The 25240-nt window shown below is 43.7% G+C and overlaps 1 protein-coding gene across 1 annotated transcript; it reads right to left on the reverse strand.

Moving 5' to 3' along the window:
• Positions 1-22556: 22556 nt before the first annotated feature.
• BHLHE23 (basic helix-loop-helix family member e23) lies at positions 22557-24079 on the reverse strand. Its single transcript, XM_005146787.3, has one exon. The coding sequence runs from the start codon at positions 24077-24079 to the stop codon at positions 23408-23410; it is 672 nt and encodes a 223-aa protein (XP_005146844.2). The 3' UTR covers positions 22557-23407.
• Positions 24080-25240: the final 1161 nt, after the last annotated feature.

Below are 25240 nucleotides of genomic sequence, written 5' to 3' on the forward strand. Positions count from 1 at the left end.
TTCAGGAACTGTGGCACCCGCTTGTGATGCTCATGGAGGCAGCTCTGCTCCAGCAAGGAAGTGATGGAAAGAGTACTGCCAGCTTTACGGAGCTCTGGACCCACCTGGGTGCAGCTGAATTGTCACCCACGTGGATGAAATTCATTGTTTTTAGTGTACGTGTTGGGAAGAAAGGGTCAAAAATTCAACTGGCTGCAGTCCTGTTCTGATCCATTGCATCAGTGATGGGTTAAGACAATATTCTCTTTTAAGGCTCAGTCTGGGAGGTGGGAAAACATGCAGAGGAAGCAAGGATGGGGATGAGGATGCTCTATACTATACTGTACTATACCATACTGTACTATACCATAAACTATCTATATCTAGAACTATACTAGAACACTCAATGCATGGGAGGTATTTTACAGAAGGAAGATGCATCAAGCAGGCATCACTCAGTGCCTTTAGGAGCTGGCAGTCTCACTCAGAGAGGACAGAGAGTGACATTCCTGGATTTCACGTTTTCCACATCAAGAACATGAATGAGGGAGTGCTAACGCTTCCAGCCCAAGTAAGAGCCAGGGAAACAAATGGTGATGTTAAACTTTTAGGGATGGTGCCAGTCCCTTTTGCAGTTGCATGTTGAACCAGCTTGGCTGGGCTTTATTCAATGGCCAGAGCTGGCTTGGGTGCACCAGTCCTGTAGCCAATGCAGCTGAAGAAGAGCTGAAAGACTTTTATTGATCATTTAAGTACCTGTTGGTTGGTGCATCCTTCATCCAGCACCGACTGCCTGGGGAGCATGCACATCATGCTTGTATCAGGCAGAGCCTCACCTCAGCAAGCCAGCAGAGCAATGCCAAGCCATGCTGGCTCTGGCTTTTGCCAATGGCTATGCCATAGAAATTAAATGCCCAATCCTTTTGTTTTTATATAGCAAATTAAAGTCAATCAGGCTCCTGGTGTGAGCTGGGCACACCAGCACTGGGGTAAAGACAAAACAGTGCTGCACGCCTTCAACAAGCAGAGCTGAATTACTCTGTTATGCCCCCCCCCAATAATTCAAGTTAAGGGAAGAAGCACCAGCTTGGGAGGAGAAGCATTCCAGAGAGAAAAAAATCAGCTCTCAGTACATATCCCATCTCCTCCAAGCTTGCTTACTGCCAGCTCCCTAATTTATGTAAACTGGTCGTCAGAGCTGAATTAAAACCTACAATTAGCAATCCAGGAGGGCACGGCTGTAATTCAGACAGATGTGCCACTTACAAATATTTACATAAAGCTTGTAGGATAACCAGCACTCCCCGAGGAGCTGTCAAGCAAGGCTCCAGGCACACTAGTGCAGCCCAGGCACGACAGCATGGCTTAGAGCTGGCTTTGGGGAGGGACTCTTCATTAGGGACTGTAGTGATAGGACAAGGGGTAATGGGTTCAAACTGAAGCAAGGGAAGTTTAGACTGGATATAAGGAAGAAGTTCTTTACTGTTAGGGTGCTGAGGCACTGGAATGGGTTGCCCAGGGAGGTTGTGAATGCTCCATCCCTGGCAGTGTTCAAGGCCAGGTTGGACAGAGCCTTGGGTGCCATGGTTTAGTGTGAGGTGTCCCTGCCCATGGCAGGGGGGTTGGAACTGGATGATCTTGAGGTCCTTTCCAACCCTAACTATTCTATGATTCTATAATCCACCCACCCAGCCTGGCTGCCTCAGACTGCAGAGCACAACCATAGCGTGGATTTGCAACCACAGTCACAGCTTCAGCTCTTGGGGCCAAAAAGCATCAAAAGCTAAAGAAACTATCAAGAACCTCAATGTTTTCTGGCCTTTTTCTCAGAGCAGTGTTCAAGGCAGTGGCAGTGTTCAAGGCCAGGTTGGATGTGGCTTGGAGCAAGTTGCTCCAGTGGAAGTTGTCCCTGCCTTTGGCAGGGTTTGGAACTGGATGAGCTTCAAGGTCCCTTCCAACCAAAACCAGTCTGGGATTCTATGGTTCTATGGGATTGGAGAAGATGCTCTAGAGACAGAGTGAGTTTGCTTCAAGCTGCTCAGAAAAGCTCAAAACCATCTTTACAGAGAGCAGCTTGGCTCAGTAGTTAGAGCAGGAGGAACAGAACCTGTTTTTTGGTGGCCATGCAAAGAGCTCGTGGGTGCTTCTCCATTCACTTTGTTGCTTGTAAAGGCCAATTCAATCCAATAATTTCTTCCTGCAAAGAATGTAGAGATTAATCTACACTGTTAAATACTTGGGATTATTGACCAGAGTAGAAACCTTCCACTGAGACCTGGCTTCCACTTTCACCTTAACCAGCTTGTGCCAGCAATGTGTTTTTGTTAGGAAGTGTGAAGAAGCTTGGGGAAAAGTTGTAATCTGCACAGATCCATTACTGTTATGGTGCAAAATTCAAACCTGCTTATACACAGCCTTAGTCATCCTCCAGTGCTATTCACATGAAGGAAATCCCTGTGAATGGATGCTGGGCTCCACTTATTGACCTCTCTCTGGTGCATCCCCTATTTATCTCCCAAATCTAATGCAAGAGATAAACTACCTCTGGAATACAGCACCTTCTATGTGTCAAGAAGCTCTAATTTAGGGGCTTTATCTCCAGTTTCAGATTGCTTGAAAAGAATCGTGTAGGTGGTGATGGGATGCCAGGAGAGGTCTTTCTCAGGAGGATTTAGGAACGCTGAACAAACACATCCATGGGAGTGTTTAAAAGTTGGGGAAAACATTTGTAACAGACAGTTATAAACCGGGGCCATTTCACACAGACTGTCATAGAAGACAGTCATGATGTTTGAAATCCACAGCAAAACCAGTCACTGAAATGATGTCTAATAGAGCTCTGGTAGAACCAGTAAAAACTATTCACAGATGTCAATTGATGGAGGTAAGCTTTCTATGAAGTCCACCAGCCCCCTCACTAGTGATAATCACCATTTTCCACCTTTCCAGTTAACATTTAATGTAAAGGAATTTCAGCCTGGAGAATAAAACCAAGACTCTGAAGGTATTTCTTTGTTATTGACTTGCTCCTCTCATCACACACAGTATTTCCTGCCCCATTACTGGTAGTCAACACCTCCTTTGGCACTGATGTATTCCAAAATGATTACAAAACCCCATGAATTCCTCTTAAATATTTATGGGAACACCCAGAATATTCGCAGCAACAAATGAAGGAAGTTTGAGGACCAGATTCACTGTTTATTAGCAAAACACAAGATAAAGGGAAAACTGGTTGCCCCGTTTTGTTTCTGTTCTATCTGCAACTTGCTCAGAACTTTCCACATTTGAAGAGACTTCCATTTTAAAGTGGAAGTGATTTACACCAGGCTTGATGCATGGGCTGGCCTTGGTGGCTGGAACATTCCAGCAATGGGTTTGCTTTGTTTCAGCACAATAGAAGTTGAAAAAAACGAGAATACTGTAGATGGATTTTATTATTGCAGCTTTTATATGGGACATGAAAGCGCACTGGTTTAATACAAAGTCATTACTGCAGTTAAAACCATTAAGTTAATTAATATGGACATTTATTACTACCGATAAAAGATAATACCAGGGGATTTATAGAAACAATATATCTGTATATTCTTCCTCTTAAAAGCTCTGAGACGACAGGACTTTCATAGGGGCGGAATATATTGTAATGGCACCTGTTACTGCACTGAAGGTAGGTCAAGGGGAACACTTGCAGGAGAGTCATTAAGATAACCCCGGCCCCGAGAGCACCAGGGCTTGCAGAATAAATCCTTCAACCTTCATAATTAGAATACATTGAAAGAAGCAGAAAGTCCCTTGGTCCTGCCAAGCCTGGAGCGATAGAGAGAGAGTTGTCAATGTAACCTATTTCTTTTATCAGGAGCCACCCCTCCACTGCCCAACGTGGAGTGTCAAGCACAAAGATAATCTTGTACTCAGTTTTTTAGCTAGAGAAAAGCCAGCAAAGCCTCAGCTTTCACCCTTTCCACCTCCCCAGGTCTTTGGAGCTGAAAAACCTCAAGATGTCCCTGACTGCTCTTGGTCATTTCCTTATACTGATGCGGATAACAGTTGGGAGACGTGGTAATTTAATAAAGCTCTGCAAATGGAGACAACTGCAGAGTGTGATAGAGGGGCTCTATCAATCACGGTAATGACAGACATTAGCAGAATGCCAAGTGTTTTGGTCTCAACAGATCTGTCACCGGTTTGCAGGCGGCAGTTGTAAGTACAGGTCTGTGCAACGGCCGCTCTAATTTAGTGCTGTCTGCAAAGCTGTCATTTTGAGAGAAGATTTATTGGGCTGATAGATGTGATTTATGTCAGATGGTTTCAGCTTTGCTAACTTGTGTGCGACAATAGTAGTTAACAAGCAATTAAAAGCTTTGGTCCATTGTGCTGGGAGCTGCAGGACGGTTCCCTGGAGCCATCATTCAGCATTATCCCTTCTTAAAAATCCTCATTTTGGAGGCTGGGGGGAATTTCAGGGACTGCCTTCCCTGGCATAGAGAGTTCCTTTCTCTATTTAAACTCATAGAATCCCAGCCTGGTTTGGGTTGAAGGGACCTTAAAGCTCATCCAGTTCCAACCCCTGCCATGGGCAGGGACCCCTTCCACTGGAGCAGCTGCTCCAAGCCCCTGTGTCCAACCTGGCCTTGAGCACTGCCAGGGATGGGGCAGCCACAGCTTCTCTGGGCACCCTGTGCCAGCGCCTCAGCATCCTCACAGGGAAGAGCTTCTGCCTAAGAGCTCAGCTCAGTCTCCCCTCTGGCAGGGTAAAGCCATTCCCCTTGTTCTATCACTACAGGCCCATGTAAAAAGTCCACCTCCAGCCTTCTTGTCAGTTCCCTTAAAATACTGGAAGGCAGCAATAAGATTTCCCCAGTGTAAATCTGTTCCTAGGGAGAGTATTTTTAATCCTGATTTTCTCTAGGCCCACTCGTTCCATGGTTATGCTGTGGAAGTCTTTAGGTGATAAGAAATACCAGCCACTTACATGTCAGCTCCTGCATGCACATAGCACTGGTCTGCAACCAGTGGGTAGCACCAGCAGATATAACAAGCCAAATAAAACATCTCCTTGTCTTGCAGCTAAACTCAGGTGACTTGTGCACATTTGCTGTGACTCCCTAAACCAGAAAAGCTCCTCCAGGACCCCTGTTTCTCACTGCTTTCTACTCTCCACTCTGGCAAGCTGGTCCTGGTGACCCTCTTGGAGATGCTCACACATTGATAGTGCTGCTGGTGGACCTGTCCTGGGAGCAACCAGGCAAAACCCTGGTGTAATATACCTGGATATGAATAATAGATAAATTATAAATAATAAATAACAATAAACCTGGATTTGGGTAGATCATTTCAGGCAGCATCTCCACAATGTACTTGTGTTCCCACTGCCGTCATCCCAATACTGTGCTCCATCCCTCCTGTGGCTGTGGCTGTCAGGAGCTGCAGATGCTGATAAGCAATAGCAACCCTTCCCACCAGTCCCAAACCCTGCATCAGGGCAAGGAGCTGAAGTCAAACTGCTCTGACTGAAGCGTGGCCAGCACTGCTGTACACCCGCTGAACCGGACTCTTCTAAGCCAGACAGGACTTTGCAGACAATTAGCCTCATTGTATAGACACAGCGGGCTGCCGTGAATGATGCAGGCTTAATTACTAATGACAGGGTTGGCTTTTTTCTTGTGCCCTATTACAATCGTGAGCGATGGTAGATACACACCTTAGTGGGTATTTTCACCCACTGAATGCTGCAATCCATTTTGCCCCTTTCTTTTTATGGTCTTGGAGATAGTATTTAAGAGATCTGATTTTTTCCCCCATTATTATGAAATGACTACAGGAAGCTGCACCAGAGTTTTCTTCCTCTAACACCTCGTATATGCTTAAAACACCATTTCCAGTGTTTTACTCACAAACTTCTGCTCATATTAGAAATACAATATTTGTGTTTCTGCACTTTTCAACCTATTCAAATCACAGGGAGATTTTACAGACAAGTGCAGCCATCAGGAAATGCTGCATCCCACTCCTTCAGCAATAACCAGAGCTTTTGTGTATTTACCAGCACTTTGTCCTGCAGCGACAGTGTTTATATGTTGCAGGTGAGTATTTAGTGTCCAAAACCCCACAAAGCTCTCCCCCTAACCCTTATTCCTGCTATAAGTCACTTATGGTTTGCATGCAGAAAGCCTTGACTGGGGGAATATGCTACAGGAGGATAAACTCCAGTGCTGGGTTTAATATAGATATTTTGCTCCATTCCATCTTTACTAGCCTCAACCAGGCTTGTTTGGTATTTACAATTTTCCGGGCTGTTTTTCCTTCTCCCACCACCCCAGAGGATGGATCCCCCTTTTTCCCCCCAGCAAAAAGCCAGGATACCCTGGGGCATCAGCTAATGAGGCATCTGGATCCTTTAAATCCATTTCAAATGTTGAATGGATTCCTCCTTTTCAAGCCAAAATCTATATCCAGCCTCTTGGCTCATCTTTTTCTTACCATAGGGCTGCATTGTCTCGTCCTTTTTACACACAACCTGGCTGTGAAGACCCAAGTAAATCCGGGATTACAGTCAGCATCCCTACACAGTCCATGGCACTGAGCCTGTCTCACACAGTAGGCTGGGAAGAGGGCATACATTTGCTTAAGGTAAAGCTAAAAAACCCTAAGGAACTAAACAAACCCTGTGGAAAAACTTGTGCTGAGCAAAGGTGATCCGAACTGACATTGAGAATCGTTTGATTTACAATAACAGGGAGATAATATTTTGCTAAGCCTCCCTGTAATACAATGTGTGTCATTTTAAATTTCCCATTACACTGAGCAATCTAATAAATAAATGCCCCGGCTGCAATAAACATGAATCATTCAGTGCAGAGAGGCTCTGGGCAGCCCTATAACAGAGACCTTCCTAATGGCCTTTGGAAGTCACCGATTAATTTGACTTTCAGCTGACTGGCTCTGAAGCAGAGGAGCCTGCTACTGCCAGACAAGTGCCTGCAAGATGCTGGGTCAAAGTCTGCAGAGATTTAGTGACAAATCAGATTTACAAATGAGGGATGTGCTGCTCTGTAAAGGATACAGCTCAAGCCCGGTGATTAGCAAGGACATGGTCAAATAGAATTGGCTCCTGGGGTTTTCCAGGGCTTTTTTGTTTCAGTGCTGGAAAACAAAAGGAGTTGTTCTACCTGCTGCAGTGATGAAAACTCCCTTCGGAGAACAAGAAAGAAGTTCACATTATTTGTCCCCTAATTTCCGCTCTTAATCTTTCATTGGATTATGTGCACGTGAAGGCATTTTAGCTACCTCCTGCCCTCCTGCCAATATTTGTTAGAATTTGGGATGGCATTTAATATGAATAATGTCAGGAGAAACAGGTCAGGGTTTCAGATTAACACCAATAACCATAATGAGAACAGATGCTTATATCCATCTGGAATGTAGATTTAATATGTTAAATTCATAGCTCAGCCCATGAAATGCAATCATCAGATGTTTACTGGGCCCAATTTAATGAGCGATTCTGGATTAAAGAGGGACCAAACAACAGGCCACCAATCTATATTAAATCTCTGCAAAATGAAAATTGCAAAGATTTACTTAGGGTCATTACACAAGAAAATTTAATCACAACCTCATCCATAATGTCACATCGTCATCAGACTGATAATTGAAATGCCATGTGAGGGATTATGAATAACCCTCTGTTTATGAAGATAGCTTTCTGATTATCTCTGTGTCCTGTGAGTAACATGAAATATGATTTGTATTAATGTACATGGTCCTTGCCTGAAAGAAACCCATTGGGGATCCGCAGAAAAAGTCCGATTTCTTTTGCCTTTACTATTACTGACAAGAGGTGTTGTTAAGTGACATTATTGCCACTGTTTTAAAGCTGCACAATAAGGTGAAGCTTTGCATACAGACTCGTGCTGTGTCCTGTGGCAGCACAGGAAGACATTGCTTGCAGTATCCCTGCAGCTGTGCAGATGCTATAAAGTATTCAGCCCATGATTTTAGTAAGCAAACATTGATTTATCTAGACTCAATATTAATATTTCAGACTGTATACTCTCTGGGGCAAGAAATGTATCTCCCACTGTTTACCAAACGCTTAGTACATTTGGGATGTTAATAAGAGCACACTTCTGATTTTGGCGTGTTACAAAATACTACATCCTTGGATATCTGACAATTACACAGTTGTGCATTGCACTGGGTTATACAACAGCCCGATTTCTAATGGCGTTTGGTTTCAAAAGCCCATCTAAATATTTACAGAGCATGTGCTGAGGGACTCTCTGTTCCAGCCCTGAAGGTGAATGCTCAGTTGAGATACTCCAGAAACCACACAAGAGCAACAGGCTCTTCTTGTGAACAAGTGTATGTGTTACTGACGTGCATGAGCTGCTGACATATGTGTGCTGCTCACACACATGGGTTGTTACCACCCTTTGGTTCCAAATTTATGCCCTGCTTCATTACTCTATTCATACCTATGTGGTCCAGGCAGTTAGAAGATGATGCCCTGCTCTGTCACTGATCTCCCCACTGGCCCTGGCCATGTCAGCTCTTCCCTCTGAGATGGCACCAAGAAGACAATATGCCTGGATGCAGCAGATGACTGAAGACACCGTCAGCAGAACCAGTAAGTGCCCTAAGCCTCATTTAGAAGCTGTTTAATCCTTTATTGGCCAATAGCATATTTATGGGGTTTAGTATGAAGGAATGGACTGGGTGATCTCTATTGCCTATAGGTTTGTGCTTGTCATGCCACAAAATGCTGAAAGATGAGCAACTCAGAACATTTCTGCTACCAAAGTTGCATGATTCTGATTGTATCCTGTCTCAGGAGAAAGAAGAAGCCGTGGTGTTTAAGGTGGGCATCCATTGGAGGCAAGTTGGATATGACTTGAGCTTTCATCTAGGGCTTGTTTGGCCTCTGCTGTCCTACACAGGAGGTGTGATTCCACCACAGATAATGGCATCTGTAGTGGCATATTTAACGAGTAGCCCTTGCTACCCCTATGGAGCCAGGTCCCTGCTTTCCCAAGGCACACATGAGAAGGGTGATGCATACACAACACACGTGGGCTCTGCACACCATCCTCCCATGCTCACGTGCAGAAGCTGTGCCTGCAAGTGGACAGTTACAGTCACTTTCTCGGGATCTGCATGTTTCACAGGCTTAACCAGTGTTATAGCTCCCAGGCACCTTCTCTCCTGTGGGCTGATCCATATTAAGTGTCTAAGAGCATCGTACCACTGCCAGGCGATGGCTTGTTCCACTGACAGATGTCCCTGCGCGATACTTAGACCCTGAGGTTCTAATCCTCCAATTACCCATTAGGGAGGTCATTCCACATGTACAGACACAGTCAACCTGGGTGGAGATTGACAGCTTTCATTAGTCCCTTCCTCTTTTCCAAACCTGGGATGGTATCTGACTGAGTTTCTCTAGACATAAGGTGCTGGAGCAGATTCAGCTTCGCGGTGATGACAGGACGCTATCTGTTACTCTTTCATTGAACAGTTGGGCCGAGTGTTGCTTTCCTTATTACCAAGGGTAAAAAAATAATGAGTCATTATTAATGGTTGCTGGCACATGGGTAAAGTTCAAAGGTGTTGGGTGAGGGCCAAGTTACACACATGCCCGTGACTGCACAGACACAGACACGCTCTCATGTGTGGGTCTCTCTGCATCTATGAATGTAAATGTAAATAGTGCTATGGGGACAAAGCTCTCCGGTGTGTAATAGGGCTGATACGGGAGAATGCTTTTGTGAATCCCATTCTGTAAAAGGCCTCATCTGAAGGTGACAGCAGCCACAAAATGGAGGTGTTAAAGAGAACTGACGCATCACATAAACTCCAGCTGTCGCCTCCAGTCAGCGCCTCTTCTCTTTCCCCTGTCTGGCCCTCTTCTTTTGGCTAATATCCCTAATGAGTAAGACTGAAAACATTCTTTTCTCCTTTTGCTTTTAGCTTCAAAGGTTGATCTTTGTTTTTCTTTCTTTCCTTCTTTAAAGATCCTTATTTCTCAAAGAAGGAGCTACTAAAACCCAGAAGTCAGCGGTTTGCTGCTTGACCTGTTTTTCTCTAGAAAGCTTGTCAGCCACCTTTTGGATGCTTTTCTGTGTCCTCCAGGTAAACACTGCTCCAGACCCTGTACTTAGTGCTTTTCTTTTCCTCTCCCAATCCCTGTTTAAAAGATCAGCTTTGAAGCCTTTTTATCTTGCTGTAAAAAGTCTGATAATACTTGGAATCAGAGGATCCTCACCCCAGGTCTTTAAGGTCACACTTGGGTCACATCACCTAGCCTGAAACAAATCATCTTTGCTGTATTTCCTGTGTAGTTCTTCTGAGCTGAGCTAAGAAGATTTGTTTGAGATGCTTCCCAGGTACCAATTTATTGCGTGGCGGATACTAAAAGCATTCCTGGCTCAAGTAAAGTGCCAGTAATGACCTGTCTCCCTCTGCTCTCATAGAGGGTAAGACCTTCTTTCCTGCCTAGATGTAACCCTGTTGTGATGCACTCAGACTGCTAAAACTGATCCCCTTCCATGTAGAGGCAAAGTATTTAGAACCTTTGGGACATTCAGTTTTGCTTCCCATATGTGTAAGTTAAATGTCTGTGTGTGTACATGATAATGTGTTTAAACAGACTGATGACAAACTGACCAAACAGGTATAAATATACCTCCAACAAATACATTGAGACACTGATCAATACATCAGGACTTTATTTTGTGCAGATAAATAAAACTCCTTTAAATCAGTTTCTATCCTTTTCTCTGGGTGCTGTATTAAACTACCCAACAGTGAAGACTGTCACTTACTAAAGCCTTATTCTGTTCAAGTAAAAAAGCTGATGAATGCACATAAGTAACCTACTGTATTTTGCTTTAAACAGCTCACCATCAGTTAGAGATCAATGAATGCAATGAGTAAATGTTGTAGAACTGGTCCCTTGGTGTTGTTTTTGTTCCAATAGTGGCTAGTTTGAAAATACACTTTGCTTACTTACATGAACAACACGGAGAGAAGAGTTAAAAGTGGCACGTTATCTTTCCAGTGACATATTTAGCCAGTTATTCAGGCTATAATGAAGCTGTGTAATGAAGTCAATGTCCTTGAAAGTTCTTCATCAATTTTTTTCTCATCTGTCAGCATATCCACTTGCCGACACAATATTAATTAAACACAACATTTCCTGGAGTGTTGAAGTGAAGTCCCATCACTGATAATGAACAGGTTTAGGAGAGTCACATCCCAACAAAATTACTTTTTAAACCAGCCTTATTAAGCAGAAAATTAGACCTAAATCACCCTACAACATCCTCATTAAAAGCCACTGATCCTTGGCTGCTTCTATGTTCTAACATCTTTAATTAGCAAACTGCTAGTCTATCTGCCATGCTAAATGCTATTAATCTTACCTTTCATTTGCTTTCTCTTAACCTACAGTTTGCCCACTTCGGGGAGGCACAGGCTTCTACCAGAACTCATTTCATTGTGTCTAACGGCCTTTTAAGGATGACAAATGTGGCAGTCATGGGTTAACAGGGATGACTCTTCCCACCCTCACTCCATCACTGGATCCAGAGTTTGCAGACAGATTTTGCTGTGTTGGAGGGGAAATTAAGACTACTTTCCAGTAGATACATATGGAATGCTGCTGTCAGACCTTGATAGCAAATGACAGTGCATCGTGGATCAGTGCCCTCTCTGCTGCCCTACTTAAACCAGGGAAGAGTTATGGACATCAGTTAAACAATCTTCTGGGTGTCTGTGAAGGCTCTACCCAGGGAAATGAGATGCTTTAAAAGCAGAATTGCATTCTAGAATCACAGCTACTCTATCTCCAGCCTTTGAGTAGCCTCTACAAAGCATGACAGCTTCACAGCTTCCTTAGTGTTTGTTCACCGAAGCTCCAGACTATATCAAGACAAATAACATACTGCATTAGGCCACTTTCACATTACATTAATCAGATGTAAGCATATAATGCAGTGCTGTACCATGCATTTTAGAAATGCATTAGTATTTGCTGTGTTCTCAGGTGCAAAATGCCACCTTGCATGTGAAGAGCTTTCTTCCAGTTCATAACTATAGGCTCAGGACTTTTAGCTAGGTTCATGCTGGCTTGTTTTTGAACGTGTGTCTGTGCAACACCTTCTTATAGCAAATAACATCACCATGCTCAGCTACAGTTGCTGGGCAACAAAGAAGTACACATTTGACCTCATCCACTCAAATACATTGTGTGATAAATTCAGTTTGCCTGGGTGTCAGTCTTTTCCCCCAAGTAACAAGCGATAGGGAGAAAGAAAATGGCCTCAAGTTGTATGGGGGGAGGTTTAGATTAGACATTAGGAAAACTTTCTTCCCCAGAAAGTGTTGTCCAGCACTGGAAAAGGCCACCCAGGGCAGTGGTGGAGTCTCCATCCCTGGAGGTATTTAAGACATGTGTAAATGTGGCACTTAGGGACATGGGTTAGTGGTGGACTTGGCAGTGCTGGGTTGATGGTTGGACTCGATCTTAAAGGTGTTTTTCATCCTCAACAATTCTATGATCCTACATTTCAGTAGGATTAACATTGCATGTCCTGCACTGACTGCAACCTTCAACTTTAAGATGCTAACTCAGGTTTGCCAGCATAATGTACTCCATTTACCCCTATTCATTTATCTCTTTCGTTGTTATTATTCCATATTATTTAGTGACCATACTTGCTTCCCACAGACATAAACACTTTCCCTTGGCAGCTTTAACTAAACCTGCTTTCAATTTCACATTGCCTTGGGTTATTCTGACTGCTGATGGGCTGCTTCTTACTGGGGCCAGGTTATTCTGACTGCCAGGAAACTGCAACCTTTTAAGCTCTCATTTTAAGTCCTAATTCTAGCATTAGGCAGTAAGACAGTGGCTGCTCTCACTGTGTTTATATGTCTGAAAACCAGGCATCTATTTTAAGCTACCTGTGTCACTCCCGCAGTCAACATCAAGAGATCAGCATCCCCAGAATGTGACTTGTCCACCTATTCTATAGTGACATGAATTACCCTTGGGAAACCGTTATCTATTATTCTTCAGGATGGAGACTGCGCAGGCTTAATGAGTTGTCTGACTTTTAGCTGTTGAGTTAAGCACAAGAATCTGACTCCCCGTGAGCTTTTCAGGCTGGAGCAGATGAGTCATGATTCATATGCAAGAACCATCCTCGTGAAGCAGTGCTTTTCTAAGGAAATCCTTCCCTCACCCCCAATATGTTTCCATTATCTTGCCATCAGGAAATAATTCTTCCTCATGCACGCAAAGACACACGACATGCTCATTTACCCACACACGTGCGAAACCAGATGAACTACTCCATAAATTAGTCAGAAGATTTTCCCAGAGAAAATGAAGAGGAAAGATGTAATTTCCACTTCTCAGCTCCTGAATGAATGAACAGACTTTGTCTGCTCTGTCTGTGGCCATCTAGAGAGATACTAGAAATGAGGTCACTGAGTTGTGATGACCAAGTCTATGTGAATGGAGGGCCTTCAGTCTATTTCAAACTATACATGCTTTCATCTCAGTATTAATCATATTTGAGTTAAATTCCTCTATCCTGTGCCTTCTATTTGGGGTGTACTGGTCTCTAATTTTAACAGCTGAACTAAGTAAAATTTAGGGTAAATCCACATCTGAACTGACATCAAGATCAGAATGAGCTTTTGGTCTAACTCAAATACAGTGTTTCAGGCTGGCAGCTCAGATAATGTGGTGAATGAAACACAGGCCAGTAGCAAACAGGGTGAAAGTCATTCCAGAGTCATCAGACTTGTAACAAGAAAAATCAGCCTTTGCCATGATCATAGTGGTTATGGGGCATTCTTGCTTGAGCAGATGCCCCTCATATCACTGAGGCTGTGCCACCTTCTGCTGGCCAAACCTAAACCTGCAGCCCCTTGGAGGGGCTTTTAGATGATATTAAAGTGCAAAAGATGAGCGTTGCTCCAATTGCAGGACCTGATGAGAGTTACACTCTGTGGAACATACCTGTGATGTTCAGCAAATGAGCAGACACACACCTTTTTGTCTGGGTTGAATGAAGCATCTTCTGTGCCTTACCTGGTCACCTGGGCTGTCTCCTTTTGACCACATCACTCCTCATGTTATTGCTTAGCAGAGTCATCAATGCCGTTGGGTTGGTGAAAACAGTTATTTCATGTAAAACCAGCCACTAAAAGTGTTTCAGGCAGCAGAAATGTGCAAGTGTGTTGTCAGCAATTACACAGGAAATTATGGGAAGGGCCAGAGAATTGAAACAAAGTGTCAGAATTTGACTGCCTAAATAATGCTGATCGCAGAAAGTGCATTTCATGAGGCTGGCACTTGTCTCATATGAAAATGAGAAGGGTCCCTGACGCCAGGAGAGTAATACTGTGCAACATTAATGTTGGAAATGGATTAACTCCATGGAATGAAAACCAAAAGTTGGGTGTTTAGCTGGGAATTACAGGTGTGTAAGTATAAAGGCTGGTTCAAAACCACAGGCTGGCTAAAGGAGGGATGTGAGTATATGAATAATAAGAATCCCTGTTCAAAGAGCACATTTTCCTTGTGAAAATAAAAACAGAGTTGTGCAGACAGTGCTAATACCTCCTCCTCCCACCACATATCAGTCTTGTTTCCTGGGGTCACCAGCTTTGTGCAGAACTCTCTCCGAGGTAGGAGCCTATGGCTTAAATGGTGACAGTGACACAGAGAAAGCCATCTTCCCCTGTTGCAAGGCAAGAAGTGAAGGGCGTTGAGACAGGAGCTCAGAGAACCAGAAAGCTGCATTTTGCAGCGAGGGCATGTTTCTATAGCAAAGCATTTCATAAGCTCTGGCCCAGATTCTCCCCTATGACTTGATTGTGCTCAGTGCAAGATGAGGATTGGAGAACAAAGGTGGCTTGAAGCCACCTTTATGCTTCTCCACTCTGGAAGCAGCTGGGGACTGGCTGGTCCTCAGGGTAGGTTCAAGTCGCCTCAGGCTATCATAGCAGCAGGAGACTGCTAGAAAATAGCCAAGATGAAGCTACACCTCCTTTCCCATTGGCTATCACTGCTCCAGAATGAACCAGGAGGTGACTTGGGTGACACCACTGCCACAATAAAGGCTCAGTCTTAGCAGAGACCCCAAGTATACTGAGAGAGAAAGAGAAATATCAGTGCGGATGTTGCCGAGGGGGCAGTGTGATGTGCAGCTCATTTAGGAAAGCAGCAAGCTAAGATCATCTGAATTCAAATACCGAGAGCCACTCTCTCAAGTCAGTGTGTGTCCATGGGCAAACGCCTTGATCTGTCCTGTGCCTCAGGGCAAGGCAACTGGAGGAGGAAGTCAAAAGCAGCAGAATTTCATTAGAATGATCAGATGCTGCTTCCAAATTTGGTGTAACTCTAAAGCCAAAACCAAGTAAATATCTCGATGTGCATGCTCTATATGATCAGGAATTCATTTCTCACATATTGATATAGAAACCTTTCTGTCTGAGGCTGGATCAGAATCCCACCGAGGGTAGAAGCAGTTACAGGGGAGATGATTGGCAAGGATTAGACCTTCAACAAGCAGTCTTGTCTTAACAAGTGCAAACAAGAGCTCACAAAGGAGAGGAAAATCTCTTGCCTGAAAAGGGATTTTGGTTATGGTGACATAAAACAGACCCCCAAATGTCTGCAAAGAAACACCTGAGAAAAGATGCTCTTGCTGCATAGCCTCCCCCCCACCCCAAGGAATAAAGGTATTTTTAGAGCTGCTACAAGCAAGCACTTGAAAGAGGAGTCAGGTCACACAGGAATAAGCTTACCCATGTTGTGCAATCTCCTCGTACCAAGATTATTCTATATAGTGCCACATTCAATTGCAAAAAGAACTGTTAGAAGTAATAGAGCTCCTGTAACTAAAGTGTTTTCTGTCCTCAAACCTTCCAGGAAACAGATTGAGGCAAGAAAGGGGAAAAAGCCAAAGGGGGGAAACTTGCTAGAAGTAAAACTCTATTGTCTTGGACACTGGAAAGGATGCAAAACTGAGCCAGAGGCCTCCAGTCAGCAGCCATTTTAACATGTGGCAAGAGATCCTCATCTTTCTTCCCCTACAGCCCCAGTTCGGCTGTAAACACAGAGCGCACCCACTATGGCTGTCAGCTGCATGCTTTGCTTTACACTGAAGCTGCCAGGAGATAAAACACACTTAAGGTATTTCAGTTCTCAGATAGGAGGCATAAGGATTTCTTTGTGACATCTCTGTGAGGAGAGCCAAGCATGACATTTACTTTTAGCATATCAATAAAAATAAGATGTATGCATTTGGAAAGTAGCAAAAGCAAAGAGGTACATGGTTCTCTGCTGTTCTCACTGCAAAGCTGCCAGAGGCAGAGTGAGAAACCAACACCCTTTTTTGTCTCAAAACACCATTTCTGGGTATTTTAGGGGTAAAACAAGAGGATGAACAGTGTTATTCATGGGTTTGTCAGGTTGAACAGGTCAAAGCCGTCTTCCAGGAGAGCAGAGGCCATTGTGCAATGACACTGTCTGTGCTACCATCAAACCATAGAACCATGGACTAGTTAGGGTTGGAAAGGAACTTAAGATAACAGAGTTCCAACACCCCTGCCATGGGCAGGGACACCTCACACTAAATGATGCACAAAGTTTCATGCAAACAAACCACCAACAGCTGATGGAAAGGAGACAAATCAGGTAAACCAATGATAGAAACACTCCTTCAGGCACAGGTGCAATATACCTGAAGACACTATAAATACACATCAACATATCCTGCCCATAGATGTGCATTTTACACAAACACACCTGTACATACACCCACATTTACCAGTGTAGCCTCATTTTGGAAGCTTTTCCCTTATAAATCGACTGCTGCTTGCCTGAAGGCAACTACAAGCACAATAAATTCCTTACTGGTACCACAGAAGAGGGAACATTACTCCAGCAAAGTTGAGCACTAGTAAATTCCGATGAACACCATTACTGTGATTACTGTTTGTGCAGAGATATGCCCGCCTCAGTGTCATTTCTCATACTACATCAAGCAAAGGCTGGTGGGGACCTAGTGCTGCTGTCGCCCAACTGAATGTGACCTTTTTAGGGTGACCACGTTGCGGTAAGGGTTTTCCTGCTCCTCTGGGAACATGGGAATAAAACAACCCACTGCAGACCCTAGGATGCAACATAAGGTTTTAATAAGTGCAGGAAAAAAATAGATGAGCTTTTTGCTTTTCAATATCAGTGTTGTAACTGTCCTATCATTTGCAGGGGGAGGGGAAAAAAAGGGCTAAATACATTGGGAAGTGGTGAGTTTTAAACCCTATAATGATGGCGATAAAAATCTATAATGTCAGTTGCCTTGTGGCAATCAACAAACATTTCACATTATGCTTGCATCTTAAGGTTTGCGGCCAAAAAACCAGATTTGCCTCTGTCTCATTAAAATAACGAATGCAGTCCGAATGGATCTGCAATGATTCACTGTACGTCACACTAAATCACAACGCTCCTTGGAGCCAACTGACTATGGCCTCATTACTTTAGACAAAAGTGGGCTTGGAGGAAAAACTGGGGTGATGGTTCTTTGCTCAGCCATGTTTTTCCCTTTGAAATACTTAAGGCAAAAGAGCAGAGAGCTGTTTTTCCCCAGTGGCAGCTGAGGGAGGTTGGGTTATATTCATAGTACAAGTCCGTATTGCTGTACATAAACACACAAAACATTAGTGTTAGCACAGGGAAATAGAAATAAAGCAGATATAAATGGCATTAACAAAACAGATTTTAACAAACATGAATCACTGATGAAAATAAAGACTTGAAAATCCAAATAATATGTTAAATAATACTGAAATTATGTATTTTAACTGTTTCACTGAGGCAGGGAGTTTGAAAACCATCATGTTCTTCTCTGCTGTGTAAGACATCACATATTTGTCATTTATCTTCTGCAAGGCTTTAGTCTGCAAATTTCACCAATTTAAGTATAGCAACAAAATAAAACCACACATTTTTATATCTGAAATAACTTGGCTAAATATCTCTACAAATTAATTTAGCACTAACACTTTATCTTAACCTATTTGGCCTGAAAGAAACTGAGAGTTATGTTCAAAACGGTTCAGCATTTCAGGAATAAACATCAACTGAAATTTCACCGTTAAATGAAGCTAAGAGCACTAAAATGAGCTGGATTATTTTAAAACTATATGTATTCATAAATACAAATAGAAGTAACAATTTGAGGTAATAGGTAAAAGAATGAATGTGTATTTTGACTATGAAAATATATAATTTCATAGCGAAAATCCTACTTCAAAGAATCTGAATAAATGCCAAAGACTTCAAATACATTATTTGTATTGATAATTGTTTCTATTTTCTTACACACATACACTTCATTATAAAGAGAAAAGGCTTGAAATTAAGCTGTTTGCTAAAGAAAAACCTCATGCAAACATTTCTAATTTCATAGCAAAACATTTTGTTATCCATTAGGTATTTTTTATTTCAGGTAGAAGGAAAACTGCCCTAGAAGCATTCATGGAATGACTGATTTCAATGTTATAAATCCCTGAATTTTTCATCTCCCTTTGAACCAAAGGGGATTAAAGACTAAAGAACAAATCACAAATTTACATTATTAAAATCACTGTAATCAAGAGTGTTTTCTAGCCTTAATCAGGATTAGCGAAAACAAAACCCCCAACTTTTCTACTGTGCAACACTAATCAGAATTCTATCAAATGCCAGATAACGAAGTAAAAGCAGTTTTGACAATTAAAAATAGTGGTTGGTATATTCTAGCATTCTTTAAATGTGTTTCCACCTGTTTGAGACTGAAGCAGTGATTTCTCTGCCGATAATTCACACAGCAGACAACAAGCATAGATATAAAGAAATGTCGGTAACACTGCAAAGTCCAACCTCTAACTTTACAGAAATACACTTCCTTGAACGCATGCTATAGGAACAGGAGGGATATGTGCAATGTTGAATGCTTGGTTTTGTTCTCTTAAATAGTAAGCTAAATAATCCAAGTTGTGGAAAACAACTAGAAACCTGCCATTGGTGAGGACACAGCCTTGCGGGACACACAGGATGGCTCCCTCGCTGCTGAGCTGGCAATAAGCAGGCTTGGTCCCAAGAACCTTGAAAGCTTTTAAGTGAGGTCTTTATCCATCGTGCCCTATGCTTACAGTTATGCTACAAGGCTAATACAGTAAAGGGATAAAGCTTGTACAGATTGTTCTGGTCCTCTGGAGCCTCTTAAAGGCAGCATTATGTTGGTTTCAGAAACCACCACTATGCCCTGCAGCATCAGGCCCCATCTTGCTGTCACTAATAGCACCAGAAATGCTGCCAATTAGTAAACCAGCCACAGGATCAGATCCTATGTACATTTTACCCTTGTAAAATGCCAACTACGATTTTAAAATGGAAATTATGGATATATAAATGTAAAGAACAACTTCAAAATATTATCTGAGAGCATTGACCAGTTTCTAAAGGCTCAGAAACAAGCTCAGCATGCAGCAATAGTCACATACAGCGGCAGCACATCGGAATATCAACTGTATCGGATAAAGAACAAGGAAAACCACATGGCTCTTGGCTTCTTTTGAAGAACTCCAACTGATTTAAGGTTTTGCTGGTGTCTGAAGTAGACAGTCACCTTCCTGGCTCTCCATCTTCAAACCTGTTGCTTCCCTCTATTCGATTAAACAACATCTTACCTTGCAAGCTCAAGGTTGCTCATGTTAAATCTTGACTGACACAGTGCAAACTGACAACAGTTTCCAGCTCCCTATTAGTAAGGTTATATATACTGGCTAGTAAAACCTTCATTTTGGTTAGTGAGTAGAATTATGCAGCTTAATAATTAGTAATACACAATGGAGCATTTTCTCTTTGCATCTCCTCCTTATAACACCTCATGCTGATCATTCTTGCAGTTCAAAGGAAAACTAAGTGAAGTTAGAAAACAATATATTATCTTTAATTAAAGTTGGCATTATGTTTTCTTCGGAGTATGAACATACCAGGATTATGAGTACGTTAGAACACATGATTTGTATTTCAGTTCCATCCGAACATACACCATAAATCCTTCTTGGGGAAAAAAAAAAATCAGGCATCATAACAAGAACACTTAAGCAGAAATAAAAAGATCTTCAGCATTCGGAAGTCTTCCCTTTATATTCTCAAACATCAACTGTAAGCAGACCCTTAAAACCTTACATAGTATACAACGTAAGTTAGTTTTCATACACTAGAGAAGAGGAAAAGCCAATAACGAGTTACAGGATCTCACCGTCAGGATAACCATGCACATCTGCAAGGTTAGAAACCATGCTTCACACACAAACACAATCAGATGCTGCTTCACCCCATCGCAACAAAATCATCTTTCCAGTGCTTTTAGGCATCCTCTTGGCAGTGGTTTAAGCAGCAGCTCAGCACAACGCGTAAAACACATGGACACAGATCCTTCCTGTCAAAGGGAAATGTGGCAGGCTCAGCATGGGATTCAATTGAGTGAGAAGAGTTAAAATCCTACAAGTCTGTTGCGGGTAGAAGCAACTCACAGATTAACTGAGAAATCAGGCAAGTTTTAGTTTAATATTCATATGTTCAGCCAAAGTTATGATTGGATTTTTTACTTTTGAATTAACTCCCCTGTACTTTAAGGTCAATTTTAATCATGATTTATGAGTTCCTCTAGCATTGCTTTGCTAAGTTCTACCTTTCTTTTTAACACCTAGCCTTTTAACAATACTTAGACACTCAAGCTTGCCATTTTTCCTACCAAAGTTTTCTTTAATGAAGGTTTTATTCCTACATTTGAAATTCCATGTTCAGCCTCCCAAGATTGTTTAATTCAAAGTGGGATCTCACATACTCCAAGGACTCTGCAAAGGTATATTTTTAGGATTCTAGGTAGATACAGTAATATGAGGAAGCTTTTTACTCATGTAAATTATAGGGGAAAAAATTAAACCCTCATGATACTGAAAGCCATTGTTCCAAAACTAGCTTGTCTCTAAGGCTGGGAAGACTTTTTTTAGGCTCTAAAAATCAGCAAGCCACATTTGTTGCCAAATTGATTTGAGAAAGAAGCAGTTCTAAATTCCATTATTACTAGTGCAAGTCTTCACCCAAACCTAACTCATGTTTAATATTAAGCTGTTACATACTTTATTTGCCAACTATTTCAGTTTTGGTGAAAAATGAACAATTAAACTAATCTTCATTTACCTACTCCCAAGTGTTCAATCGTCAATAATTTTAACCAGAAGTAATAAATATTTACCTAAACCTCATGATTCTCTGCTGAACTGACCTTTTTATCCTCCCAAATATTATCTAGCAACAGCTCAGTCAGCAAATGACCTTTGCTGATTCGCAGTTTCCAGCCATTTCTGCTTCAGCAGTGCTTTTGGTCAGCTTCTGCTTCATCAGATGCCTTTGAAAGGGTATTTTCAAGATTTGTTTTTATGGAATAAAGAGAAGTACACAAATAAACTGTAAAACTGTGCTGTAAAAAAGTGCAATTAAGATATAAAATTGGAAAGATGCAGGAACCAGTTTTAAGCATCCGTCTTTATGAACAAGGCTTAATCACGCACTTGGTTTTCCAAACACAAAGTCTTTTGGAAATGTATTAATTAAAATTAAGTGCCATGGACAAGCAGCTTTAAAGGGATGGAAGCCCTTTTCACATTAGCATAACACTAGCGACAGGCATGGAAATTGGTTTAATAACCCTAAATAGTTACACCCCACTCCTAACACAAATGGCCTCGGACAGCTCCAGCCCCTCAGGCTGCGACTGTACCAGTTTATGCGGTTGCTCTGACGTCGGGTGGGTATTGCAATCTGAACAGAAATCACTGAGTTCATCTTAATTATTACTATTGTTATATAGTGATTAGTGAAGCATACAAGGCACCAAAGCATTAGACATCATAAACCAGAAAATTAAACCAACACAAGCAACATCGTAACTTTGCCAGCAAGGGATTCACTGCGTAACTTGTACTAACACAGACGATACTTGGCTAGACATCATTAGTTTAGTCATGATGCTAAGTGGCTCAAACCCCACACATAAGTTTAGGGTCAAGCTGTGGATATAACAGAAAACCAAGCCAAAGGGATTAGCAGAGTCTTTAAGCAATTTCCTCCCCAGCCACAACTTACATGGGTGTCCAAAGAGCTAAGCTTGATGCTATAATACCCCCTTTCAAACACCACTTTCAGGGCACAGCCTTCTCCCACAAGCATGAAAACACACAAGCTAAATCTCTTTCTACTTAACTCTAAGTGTCAGGCATAAACAACATTTGTGTGCTCACGATTCATGCGAAACTGGAGAAAACCCAAATCCTTGCTGATGAGGAGCTGAATGTCCACAAGCTTTTTCCAAGTACTCCCATCATTCACCTAACTTCACCACGCTGCTCCTCTGCAAAGGGCTATCTCCGCTTTACCTTCCTTCAGCACGGGTTTTGCTTTGACTGCCAGCTGGCTTTAGAGACATGTAGGACAGAGAAAGTGGTTATTCATGTCTTTTATTTATTATAAATACATATAAATACGTTAAGTGACCTTTTGCTTTTATCATGATGAGCAACGACTTTGGAAAATCATCTGGAAAACTTCACCAAGCTGAGAAACAGGCAAAGAGCAAGCAGTAGATACAATCACAGGTTCCTCCCAGTTCAAAAAACAGGCTAGTTTTTCCTTTTTAAGAGCAAAAATAAAAGAAAAAGAAGAAGAAAGCATCTTATTTTGAAGCATCTACAGTTTTACCAAAAGCACCAAACTTTCCCCCCTCCCAAAAGCTGACCAAATGACATTTCCATTTGGATTTGCGGGTGCAGTCCAAGCCGAGCTGGCTACATCCCCCCACCCCCATGATTCTGAACCATTGCATAGTTTTGCAGCTGGATTTTGCTTCCCTCCCTCCTTTTAAGCTATTTTTTAACACAGGTTGATCACGCCAAAGAGAACTCGCTGAGGTTTCAGTTTCCAGATCAATCTTTCTCCCTGTTTTCCTATAGTTTAGCTTAAAAACTGCTCAAAAACTTTGCAGATCAGAGCAAGCAGAAAAGCAACATTACGCTCACAGTCCACTAACAGGCTGGGAAGGAAATAACTCTACAGATGGAGCTGCATGTGTGGAGGGAGAACTAAAAGTTGTAAGCGGGTGCTTTTGGGGTCCACATGAACTGCCAAACATCTCCAGACGGGGTGCGGGGACAGGGGTGTTTTAAGAGAGAACAGAAAGAAAACCCAGACTTAACTGATGATGGGAAGCCGGGGCTGATGGTGGTGGAAAGAAAAGTGCACAGAAAAAAGAAAGATAACTAAAATAACCCCCTGAAAGCCCGCAGAAGGCAGAAGTCAAGGCTTGTCGTTACAGTGTTTGCAGAGGGAGGCTGCTCCTGTGAAGGCAGTGCATTTCTCGGGGCAGCCGGGCAAGGCCGCTCCGCCGAAGGGGTACACGGCCGACTGTGCGAAGGGGTTGAGGGTGGCAGGCAGCGGGGCGCTCAGCGCCTGGCCCTGGTTCAGGTAAGCCACCAGCCGCCGCATCTCCTCCAGGGCCTGCGCCTGCATGAGGATGTAGTTCTTGGCCAGGAGCAGGGTGGCGATTTTGGAGAGTTTCCGCACCGAGGGGCTGTGGGCATAGGGGATAACGGAGCGCAGCCCATCCAGCGCATCGTTCAGGTCGTGCATCCTCCGCCGCTCCCGTGCGTTGATGCTGAGCCGCAGCGAGCGCTGCTCCTTCGGCTTCTTACCCAGGGCTCCCCCTTTCAGCTTGCCCTCTCGCTCGAAGCCCGAGCCGCCCTTCACCGCGGCCTCGAAGCCGTCCTCCTCGTCGCCGCTCTGCTCGCCGCTGCTCTCCGCCGACTTGCCCAGCGCTCCGGGATGGAAGTCCGCTCCGCCGCCCCCCGGGTACGCTCCCCGCGGACCCTCCGTCCCTCCGCGCACAGTCCCATAGGCGAAGGCGGACGGGCCGTACCCCGACGGCAGCGCCAGGTACGCTTCGCCCCCCAACGACTTAAGCTCGGCCATGGCCTGGAGGGGGAGCGGAGCCGCGTCCGCCGCTGTCCCGGCGCTGGAGAGGACGAGGCGGCCCCGCCGAGCCGCGCTGCGCCCGGGCTGGGGCGGGCAGTGAGCCCCACACCGGCCCCACCGCTCCTTATGTGGGGCGGAGTGGGCCGCTGAGATTCACCCCGCTGGCCAATCAGAGAGGCCGCAGCGGAGGGTGGGAGGGGCGATGGGCAATGCCTTAGGCGGTGGAGGGAAGTGGAGGGAGAGTGGGATCGCTTGGATAACGTTTCCTTTGGGATTGACAGCCCCTCACCGCCGCTCCACGCCTTATGGGGGAGAGGATGCGCCCGTTCCCCTTAGTAGGCATTGGAGGTGAGAGGAGAGCAGCCTGAGGAGCGGCAGGACAGAACAGCAGTGAACAGTGAGCGGGGACGGGAGCAACAACTCTTGCGCCTGTAGAAGTTGTGTTTAGTGGCTGGGAGAAGGTAGCAGAGGAGGAACGGGCAACACGAACTGTGCAGCACCGGGAGTATTACCCGACTGGAGCCGGAAGGGCTGGGTGAGGATCAAGGTGTACCAGGTCGGGTCAATGTGGGTATGGCTGGTCAGGTTATACTGGTTTGGGTGGGGGTGACTTGTGCCAAGAGATTTCCAAGGCAAAGGTCCCATCTGTTTCCATTTTCTTCAGACTTTGCTTTCCATGTGCCAGAAAATGAAACGTGGACCTTGGTGAACCAGTCCAGCTCTGAAGGGATTCTCTCCATCCCAGCTGTGGGTACCAGTGAGTGCTGAGCCTAGGAAGGGAACAAACCACTCCACGCCATGGCTTGCAGTGCATGTGTAAGGTCACCACAGTGGAGAATCCTTGCCATGATTGGTGAAGTGTCTGCCCCACAGAGAAAGCTCAAGGAGAACCCAAGGCAGCCACTGGCAAAGGTGAGATCTGCATAGAGAAGGGTAATCAGGATGCTTTGACCTGTATTCCTGCACTGAGGTGACAGAAAGGGCCTAATCTTTAATTGCAAGAGAAAGAAGTCCCAGTCTATTTTCTAGGCTTCTGAGACTACTGAGTTTGGTATAAAAACAGTATAAGGGCATATCAGTCTTTCTCCAAGCATGCGCCTGGTCCCAGCCCCTCAAGTGTCTGCTTTGAAAGGATGGGATGAATCCTGTGTAGTGACA

The sequence above is a fragment of the Melopsittacus undulatus genome, chromosome 10, assembly GCF_012275295.1.
Source record: "Melopsittacus undulatus isolate bMelUnd1 chromosome 10, bMelUnd1.mat.Z, whole genome shotgun sequence".
NCBI classification, from domain to species: domain Eukaryota; kingdom Metazoa; phylum Chordata; class Aves; order Psittaciformes; family Psittaculidae; genus Melopsittacus; species Melopsittacus undulatus.

Coding starts and splice junctions, on each gene's coding strand:
- BHLHE23 (XM_005146787.3), bottom strand. CDS start 24,079: ATGGCCGAGCTTAAGTCGTTGGGGGGCGAAGCGTACCTGGCGCTGCCG.